We start from the raw sequence: 11072 nt of genomic DNA on the forward strand, positions 1-11072 counted from the left end.
AGCATTACAGAATGCAGTAGATAAGCCCCTGATGCCGGTGGCCTTAGCTCATACACGATTTTTGGAGTGACAGATTCCCTTTCAATTAATTATTCTAATACACAGACTAAAAAACATGCAGATCATGAATGCTGAGTCTGTTGGTTTTCTTAGAATCTACCGCACCAACTGATAAATTGTTTAACATGTGGTAATATAATTTATACCAAAAGCAGTGAGTAATCTGGTTTTTCCTATTAGACTGCAATCATTTTGAACACTACTGTATGTTCCATGGAACACTGTGAAGACAGCCATCAAGAAGTGGCTTAAATTTGTCAGAATAGTGAGAATACCTAGAATTAGACGTCTGTCAAAAAATTATGACAGAATGAAAGACAAGAAAATTGGTCCAGGAAGCTGCCAAGATGCCTACAGCTTTTGGCATCTGCAAGAATTTCTGGAAAATACTGATCTTGTACTGTTTGTGACAACAATCACTTCATTTGTCTTGCCACACGGTTAGTGTGGGGAAGCAAACCATAAGTCTTTTATTGCAAAGAAAAACATCCAAGCTTGGATATGCTTTGCTAAGACCTACATCAAGTCCACCAACAGCATGTGGGAACATGTTTTATGGTCTGATGAGACCAAGGTTAAACTGGTCATAATTTCAAAAACTATGTTTGGTGTAACCAAGGTATTACCAAAAGAACAACACTTCACCAAAAGAAGATCAACGTTTTGGAATGGCAAAAGTCAGAGCCTAGACCTGAATCCAATTGATAATCTGTGGGTTGACCTGAAATGAGATGAACACAGAAGATGCCCCCTGTATCCTCAAATCCTCCCAAGAGAGTGAATGCTGTTATAAATTCAAAGGGTATTGCACACAAAATATTACATTATATTCTAACTATAGATATGGTATATATATATATATATATATATATATATATATATATATACACACACACACACACCTCACAAAATTAGAATATCATCAAAAAATTAATTTATTTCAGTTCTTCAATACAAAAAGTGAAACTCATATGTTAGAGTCATTACAGATAGAGTGATGTATTTCAAGTGTTTATTTCTGTTTAATGTTGAGGATTATGGCTTGCAGCCAATGAAAACCCAAAAGTCATTGTCTCAGTAAATTAGAATACTTTATAACACCAGCTTGCTAAAATGATTTTAACATCCGAAATGTTGGCCTACTGAAATGCTTGTTCAGTAAATGCACTCAATACTTGGTAGTGGCTCCTTTTGCATCAATTACTACATCAATGTGGCGTGGCGTGGAGGTGATCACACTGTGGCACAGCTGAGGTGTTACGGAAGCCCAGGTTGCTTTGATTGCAGCCATCAGCTCGTCTGCATTGTTGGGTCTGGTGCTTGTGAGATGCACATGTATATGTATATATATATATATATATATATATATATATATATATAGTTTTAGTTTAAAAGTTTAAATAGTAGATAATAAATAAAATAAATAGTTTTTATAGTTTATTCATATTTTTGCAACCATATTATTTTTAATTCTGCTTCCTTTTCCATTAAAAAGTACAGATTATAGGGGACAATACAGGTTGAAAAAGTTCATAAATTCTTCTTTGATTTTTTATATAATGAAAACCTGGTATTTTAATAGGTGTATGTAGTGTATTTTATATTCACTATAAGTTATATGTACCCCCAAATGCTGCACCTAACATATGCAATTTTTTTCTGGATACAACAGCTAAAAGTCAGTCAATAAAAAAGAAGCTATTTGGAATATGACAAAACTTAAAAAATTACTGTGTCCTAAAGGCCTAATATGGACAAGTCCTTTGGAGGTTAAGTAGTGTACTTTTAGTGATTATTACAGGATTAGTTTAAGTCTGAAACTTTTAAAAGCTAAGAAAAAAAGCCTAACTTTGTGTTTGCAGCATTCATACATTCAGAACGGAATGAAATGTAAATTGTAAAGTGCAAATCATAGATTAGCAATTATAATGAATAGCAGCTTATACTCAGCGTAGGAAAAGCCTCAATGTCACTTATTTTAAGTCAAAGTGGAGATGACGTCTAGATACTTACAAAACAGCGATAATATAAAAACATTAAAGTATTTTAAAATTAGATTAGTTTAGATGATATAATAGAAACATATGTACAGTATTTGGACTTAAATGTAAAAAGAGGGCAAGAAACATAATCTCACATAGCAAAATGGAGGGATATGGGAATACAACAATCAATTTATATCTAATGGACCAATTATCTCTATGAATATGAGTGGTCATCTAGCATGGAACCCCAGGCATATGACAATTGGTAACATGGGTTCTATTGACAATGGGTTATTGAGAAAATCTGCTTTGTTTGATTAGATTAGTGTCTTGATTTTTTTCAATAAGCCATTGGACCACTTATATTGATAGTGATAATTTGTACTCATGATATCTTTATCCTATTTATCCATACTTACCATATTCCTCCATTATAAATGTATATCTTCACTAGGTAGTTTCAACTAATTGTTGTTTTCCCAGATCCTTCCATTTCAGGTGGAATATAGCTAGATATATTTTGAAACAGAAATATACAGAAGCCATTGTACATTCCAGAGTGCCAAAATTGTAATACATTTATATGCCATTCTATGCATATTGTCATCTATAAATCCGCTATAAAACAGCCCCTTTGACCTCCCTATAGGAGCAAAATATCTGGCTAATAGCGGAGGGATCTGCAGGAAGGCTAGAGGTGGGGAGAGGAGACTAATAAGCTACCGTTACCTAGGTTACACATCTGTACAAGTGGTGGCCAGCCAGTAAATGCACGCATGCGCAATACATACATCATGTGACCACAAGAAACAGTATTGATATACCGGCTGATGTCAGAGTGGACAGCTCGCGCATGCGCATAGAGCAGAGGAAGAGTCCTGACCGAGGCACACACGCAGGCGCGGAATACTGGTAAAGACCTCTATTGGTTCACTGAACTCCATGTCCTCGCCCCTGCATCGAACGCATGTGTATAGACAAAGAGAAACAGTGGAAACATGCTGGAGTTGTCCCCTATGCAGCTCAAGCAATATGACATCAGCAGCTTGAGTGGATTTAAACTGGGGAATTCTGAGGGCTTCTACCTCACTCTCATCTGGTTACTTAAATGGGCATCTGTCGTTATACTCAATGACCTCCTGAAGAACCTTTATCTAGAGGAGGGAAATGCTTTGAGGCACAATATGTGGATGGATAAGTACACTATATATCTACTGGTGCTGAACTTTAAAGTTAGCACATACAGTAACACCTGCAAATCACAAAATGATAGAATACTTCAATAAAAATATATTTATTTAGTGAATACCACAGGTGCTTTGTGACAAAGAGTGGGAACCACTCGAATAGCAGAGAAGCCAAATGGAAATACCCAGAACAGTGGACTAAAGAAAATACCGGACAAAAAAATATTCAAATAAAATTGCCGTTATTTAACAGAATGATGGCAAACAGTAGTACTACATTGACACATGTGCCCATACTAGGAATATACATGAAATAATTTAAAAATTTGTATACATTTTTTTTAAAATATATATTCAATACTACAAAGCGGCAGACAAAGGAAAGGGAAAATATAAATAATTGTCATCACACAAAAAAAATTAAATTATGATCACATAAAAAGGCCCCAAAAAATATATATGAAAGAGAATTAATACAAGTAATCATATAGAAAAAAATATCTAAAAACCAAAGCGAATATGCACAAGTGATAAACAAACAGAAAGAAAAGGGGAGTTATACAGTATATGCCTCAGGTAGTGAAAAGAAGGAAACTGCCAAAAGGGCCAAACAATGATGTGAAAGGATTAGTATGTGTTAGTGCTAACACAATATTACATTGTGCAAGTGCAAAATACAATATGGCCATAATAAGTGCAAAAAAGTAGCAATGCATTAGCAATTAACAAAGGGGTCCTGTATCTTTAAAGACCGCCAATCCTAATAGAGCACACCCCCCGACACGCATTTCAGAATAAATTCCTTCGTCAGGGGACCCCCTTTGTTACTCGTTAATTTTTTTATTTGTTTACCACAAAAAAAAAGTATGCAGATTTTTGAATTATTTAATGTATATTCCTAATACAGGCACGTGTTAATGTAGTACTACTTTTTGCCATCATTCTGTTCAATAAAGGCAATTTTATTTGAATATTTTTTGTCCAGTATTTTCTTTAGTGCTAAACTTTACTTATCTCACATCTCGATTGGATTATTTTTTCCGTCATATTATCCTCATGACTGACTTTAGGAAACTACTTATTGATGGGGGTACCAGAAGTAGTCTATCAGTACAGTTCAAACCCCCACATAAAGAAGGAAAAACTATCAGGGGCAAATTCAGTTTGTGTAGCAGTTGTATCTGTGTGTAGTGGTGATATTAACAGAGTGTCAATGTTTACCTGATGTATCCTAAGACAATATTTGTAGCCAGCTCTTTGCCTCTTTGCTTTATTATGTGTTGGTGTTTGTCTACAGTATTTTCAATAATTGTTTAATAAAATATAGATTTTTTATGGGTTTATTTATGTAAAAAACACTTTACATCAAAAGAAATGACTCTGTTTCTGTTCTCATCTAATTTGTATCTCTGTCCATGAAAGTTACTGCTAAATTTTAAGTGGTGTCCTTCTTCACGTTGACCAGATTCACTGGCAAGCTTAGAACATAAAAATAATATTTGCATGCTATTATATTATTTTCTTAGTATCATTACTTTATGCCGGTCACACAAGGATGGTGGACGGAGTGATGACAAAGAACAAGGCTAGTGCACACGTTGATTCTACAGCATGGTAATAATGTCCGTTGTGATCTCACAGTACAGGCATATGCATACAGTGATATAGCACCACATGGAGATTAGAGATGAGCGAAAACATTCGCCAATGGTCGGAAAATGTTTGCCAATCCGGCACGAATGTAGCTCATTTGGATTCGTGTTCTGATTCCCAAGCATTTGTCCTGAAAATCAACAAAAGTTGGCTAAAGTTAGGTAAATGACCGTGTTCACAAAGGTGTATTTCAGATGTCAGTGTTTCCGGTAGCAGCATGGGCCGCAAAAAGTCCCGCACACGTGCAGAATGATGACATGTGTCATCAGTGTGACATGTACTGGCACCAGCGGTACTGTTTGTGCTGTTCCCTGGCACTAGGTACTGAAGTAAAGACAGCTTACATCACGGTCCCCTGCTCGGGTGTGACTAGCAGGAGACAATGTTGAAAGTTGTATTCAACTGTTAACAGCGATAGCAAGCTGTGGCTGATGGGAGTATTCATCAGCCGCTGGCTGCGCTATAAATAAATAAATAATAATAGAAAAAATGATGTGGGGTTCCCCTGTATTTTTGATAATCAGCCAGGCAAAACTGACAGCTGTGGGCTGCAACCCTCAGCTGTCAGCTTCAGCAAGGCTGGTTATCAAGAATAGAGGGGCCCTCAAGCCATATTTTTTAATTATTTAAGTAACATCCATGGCCCCTTTTTAGGCCATTAATATCAGCCTGCAGGGGTCTGCCTAGCCTTTGCTTGTTGTTAAATATAGGGGGACCCTACGTCACTTTTTTTGAGTTTCCCCATTTTAACCCCTTCATGCCGCGGCCCTTTTTCGTTTTTGTGTTTTCGTTCTTCGCTCCCCTCCTTCCCAGATCCATAACTTTTTTATATTTCCGTCAATATGGCCATGTGAGGGCTTGTTTTTTGCGGGACGAGTTGTACTTTTGAAAGGCATCATTGGTTTTACCATGTCTTGTACTAGAAAATGGGAAAAAAATTCCAAGTGTGGTGAAATTGCAAAAAAAGTTCAATCCCACACTTGTTTTTTGTTTGGCTTTTTTGCTAGGTTCACTAAATGCTAAAACTGACCTGCCATTATGATTCTCCAGGTCATTATGAGTTCATAGACACCAAACATGTCTAAGTTATTTTTTATCTAAGTGGTGAAAAAAAATTCCAAACTTTGCTAAAAAAAAGCGCCATTTTCTGATACCCGTAGCATCTCCATTTTTCGTGATCTGGGGTTGAGTGAGGGCTTATTTTTTGCGTACCGAGCTGATGTTTTTAATGATACCACATTTGTGCAGATACGTTCTTTTGATCGCCCCTTATTGCATTTTAATGCAATGTCACGGCGACCAAAAAAACGTAATTCTGGCGTTTCTAATTTTTTTCTCGCTACGCTGTTTAGCGATCGGGTTAATGCTTTTTTTATTGATAGATCGGGCGATTCTGAATGCGGCGATACCAAATATGTGTAGATTTGATTTTTTTTATTGTTTTATTTTGGATGGGGCGAAAGGGGGGTGATTTAAACTTTCATTTTTTTTTATTTTTTTCATATTTTTAAAAACATTTTTTTTCTACTTTTGCCATGCTTCAATAGCCTCCATGGGAGGCTAGAAGCTGGCACCACTCGATCGGCTCTGCTACATAGCAGCGATCTGATGTTCGCTGCTATGTAGCAGAAATGCAGGTGTGCTGTGAGCGCTGACCACAGGGGGGCGCTCACAGCAGGCCGGCATTAGTAACCATAGAGGTCTCAAGGACCTCTATGGTTACCATCCTGATGCATCGCCGACCCCCGATCATGTGACGAGGGTCGGCGATGAGGTCATTTCCGGCCACCCGGCCGGAAGCGCCGGTTAAATGCCGCTGTCTGCGTTTGACAGCGGCATTTAACAGGTTAATAGTGGCGGGTGAATCGCGATTTCACCCGCCGCTATTGCGCGCACATGTCAGCTGTACAAAACAGCTGACATGTCGCGACTTTGATTTGGGCTCACCGTCAGAGCTCAGATCAAAGGGGGAGACACGACATGCGCTGTAATAGTACGGCGCATGTCGTGAAGGGGTAATGAGGAAAGGCTAAGTATATAGCTGTGAGCTGATATTAATTCGCCTGGGAACCTTTATGAATATTGTCTTATTCCCAGAAAAATAACATCAACCCCCAGCAGTCGGCTTTCCCTCTGCTAATTATGAAAATTATGGAGGACCCTACCATGTATTTTTTCAATTACTTTTTTGATTGTTAACGAGAACAGTAAGGTCACCTGAGCTCATAGCAGCTGTTTCTCCTGCTTTGCAAGTGCCAGTCCCGGACTGATGAACGGCTGCGATTCCGGCACTAGTCACTTCAGCGTTAAACAATCCGGCACTGGAGCTACTGTGTGTTCCGGTGGCTTGATCTCAGGTTACCAGAGTTGAGAGCCACCGGGTTCCCTGGCAGCTGCGAGGCCCGGAAACCTCATAAGAAACTTTGGAGGGCATTTTAAGGATACTGAAGTTTCCAGCTGCTAGAACACATGAAGGCTGTAAACTAAGGTTACCTTGAGTGTGTATTTTACACGCTGTCATCTGATAGAATGGCAATAACAACCACAGTAGTCTCCGGCAGACCCCAGGTTGTCGTGCCAGCCCTTCGGCGTCCTGCGGTCGTGTGACAGGGGCACTTATGGGCGTGGGCTAATCTCTCTATATCATATCTATCTATCAATCTCATATCTATCTATTTATCAATCTCATATCTATCTATCAATAAATCAATCTAATATCTATATAGCCATCTATCTAATATATCTATCTCGCATTTATCTACACTGTGTGCAGAATTATTAGGCAAGTTGTATTTTGATCACATGATACTTTTTATACATGTTGTCCTACTCCAAGCTGTTCAGGCTTAAGAGCCAACTACCAGTTAAGTAAATCAGGTGATGTGCATTTCTGTAATGAGGAGGGGTGTTGTCTAATTTGTCTAATGGCAAAATGGGTCAGAAGAGAGATTTGACGGGCTCTGAAAAGTCCAAAATTGTGAGATGTCTTGCAGAGGGATGCAGCAGTCTTGAAATTGCCAAACTTTTGAAGCATGATCACCAAACAATCAAGCGTTCATGGCAAATAGCCAACAGGGTCGCAAGAAGCGTGTTGGGCTAAAAAGGTGCAAAATAACTGTCCATGAATTGAGGAAAATCAAGCGTGAAGCTGCCAAGATGCCATTTGCCACCAGTTTTGCCATATTTCAGAGCTGCAATGTTACTGGAGTAACAAAAAGCACAAGGTGTGCGATACTCAGGGACATGGCCAAGGTAAGGAAGGCTGAAAAACGACCACCTTTGAACAAGAAACATAAGATAAAACGTCAAAACTGGGCCAAGAAATATCTTAAGACTGACTTTTCAAAGGTTTTATGGACTGATGAAATGAAAGTGACTCTTGATGGGCCAGATGGATGGGCCAGAGGCTGGATCAGTAAAGGGCAGAGAGCTCCACTCTGACTCAGACGCCAGCAAGGTGGAGGTGGGGTACTGGTATGGGCTGGCATCATCAAAGATGAACTTGTGGGACCTTTTCGGGTTGAGGATGGAGTGAAGCTCAACTCCCAGACCTACTGCCAGTTTCTGGAAGACAACTTCTTCAAGCAGTGGTACAGGAAGAAGTCAGTATCGTTCAAGAAAAACATGATTTTCATGCAGGACAATGCTCCATCACATGCCTCCAACTACTCCACAGCGTGGCTGGCCAGTAAAGGTCTCAAAGAAGAAAAAATAATGACATGGCCCCCTTGTTCACCTGATCTGAACCCCATAGAGAACCTGTGGTCCATCATAAAATGAGAGATCTACAGGGAGGGAAAACAGTACACCTTTCGGAACAGTGTCTGGGAGGCTGTGGTGGCTGCTGCACGTAATGTTGGTCGTAAACAGATCAAGCAACTGACAGAATCTATGGATGGAAGGCTGTTGAGTGTCATCATAACGAAAGGTGGCTATTTTGGTCACTAATTTTTTGGGGTTTTGTTTTTGCATGTCAGAAATGTTTATTTCTAAATTTTGTGCAGTTATATTGGTTTACCTGGTGAAAATAAGCAAGTGAGATGGGAATATATTTGGTGTTTATTAAGTTGACTAATAATTCTGCACAGTAATAGTTACCTGCACAAAGTTATCCTCCTAAGATAGCCAAATCTAAAAAATTCCACTCCAACTTCCAAAAATATTAAGCTTTGATATTTATGAGTCTTTTGGGTTGATTGAAAATATAGTTGTTGATCAATAATAAAAATAACCCTCTAAAATACAACTTGCCTAATAATTCTGCACACAGTGTATTTACCTATTTATCAATCTCATATCTATCTATCAATCACTCTCATATCTATCTATCTGCCTATTTTCTATCTATCTATCTCATATCTATCCATCAATCTCAAAGATAATCTCCCTATCTCATAGCTATCTATCTATCAAACACATATCTATTTATCAATTAATCTCATATCTATTTATCTCACATCTATCTATTTACCTATTTATGAATCTCATATCTATCTTTCAATCAATCTCATATTTATCTGCCTATTATCTATCTATCTATCTAGGAAAAAATGAAGGCAGCACTCTATCTATCTATCGATCTATCTATCTCATATCTATCTATCTATGTTGCATTTATCACATTTATCACATAATATGAAATAGTTATGATAGATTTCTGACCTGATTTCTTCTTTAAAAAACTTCTTGCAGGCTGAGGTTCCAACACAGGCATTACACTTGTTAAGTCCAAGAAAGATTTTGCCAAAATTATACGAATTTTTCAGTCTTGAAACAGAAGAGTTTGTTGCTTCCACTTTGCCTTTCGTTACCATAACAATGAAAAATAGGGTATAAAAGTGGCCTAAATGTAACGTAAACATTCCTAAACCCATTGATAACACCTCAGAATGTTTTAAGCTGGTACAATCACGTGAATACCTTCTGTTGGGATCATTATAAAAAAACACTAACTCCAGCTTGCTATTAATTTAAAATGTGTAAATGGGAAGAAATTTTCTGGCAATGAGAGGAAGGAGGAAACTCATGGAGGATGCAGATAATATAGATTGCTATGGTTATGCTTCCTATTTGAACTTCAGAGGTTTGTTCCTTTAAGAATTAACATTTAGAAAACTCTAAAGAATTAAAATTAGTGTTCAGATGATCAGAAGTCTGGTGTCAGTCCTGCATTGTATATAAAGGAGTTTTTGGTGATTCTTTAGAAAATCTAATGTTACTGTTTCAGTATTATAAATGTTTTGCCACTAAAGTAATTGTATTTCTCACTACCAGTCCATTATGAGCCGTATGAAAAAGTAGAGATATAGTGTACAAGTATGTAACGCTATGTTTTCATCATTTTCAAATATCCTATGTGAGAAAGTAGGAGGTTAGGTCCTGGATGGCAGATATGTGTCAACGAGTTGGTTGGCCCAGGTTATGTCAAATCTGTATTCATAACACCATAGCTCCCAACCGTCCCTCATTGTGTGGGACTGTCCCGGTTTTGATGCTTTTCCCCGCTGTCCCGCACGGGACACTCTGCTTCCCGCAGACAACAGGAGAAGCAGCCATCACACGCCCCCTTGTGTTAGGCCACGCCCCTTCCCCTGCCGTATGTTCCTGAGTCTTCCAGTGTGCGTGTGCGGTACAGTTCAGAGAGGGAGAGAGAGGGACACTTCTTCTTTGAGGTACGTAACACAGTCACCACCTTACCAGGGCTTACCTGCTGAACACAGCTTGGGTGCCGCAATGTAAGCAGCAAAAATTACAAGCAGCTCCGCTCGGTACACACACACACGCGGCTCCGCTCGGTACACCTTATACACACACGTGGCTCCACTCGGTACACCTCGTACGCACACGCGGCTCCGCTCGGAGGTGTATGGAGCAGAGCCGTCTGTGTATGAGGTGTATGGAGCGGAGCTGAATGTGTATGAGGTGTATGGAGCGGAGCCGTGTGTGTACAAGGTGTATGGAGCGGAGCTGAATGTGTACGAGGTGTACAGAGCGGAGCCATGTGTGTATGACATGTATGAAGTGGAGCCATGTGTGTATAAGGTGTATGGAGCGGAGCTGAATGTGTACGAGGTGTACGGAGTGGAGCCGTGTGTGTATGAGGTGTATGGAGTGGAGCTGTGTGTGTATGGGGTGTATGGAGCGGAGCCACATGTGTACAAGGTGTATCGAGCGGAGTGCATGTGTA

At 39.0% G+C, this 11072-nt stretch overlaps 1 protein-coding gene across 1 annotated transcript in view; it reads right to left on the reverse strand.

Annotated features, from left to right (window-relative positions):
* DIPK2B (divergent protein kinase domain 2B) overlaps positions 1-9866 on the reverse strand; it is a 120517-nt gene extending 110651 nt beyond the window's left edge. Inside the window, exon 1 of the mRNA XM_077299480.1 lies at positions 9548-9866. Within this exon, the coding sequence (XP_077155595.1) occupies positions 9548-9759 (212 nt within the window). The 5' untranslated portion in view covers positions 9760-9866. The remainder of the gene's footprint in view (positions 1-9547) is intronic.
* Between the last annotated feature and the right edge of the window lie 1206 nt (positions 9867-11072).

The sequence above is a fragment of the Ranitomeya variabilis genome, chromosome 3, assembly GCF_051348905.1.
Source record: "Ranitomeya variabilis isolate aRanVar5 chromosome 3, aRanVar5.hap1, whole genome shotgun sequence".
Taxonomy (NCBI): Eukaryota; Metazoa; Chordata; class Amphibia; order Anura; family Dendrobatidae; genus Ranitomeya; species Ranitomeya variabilis.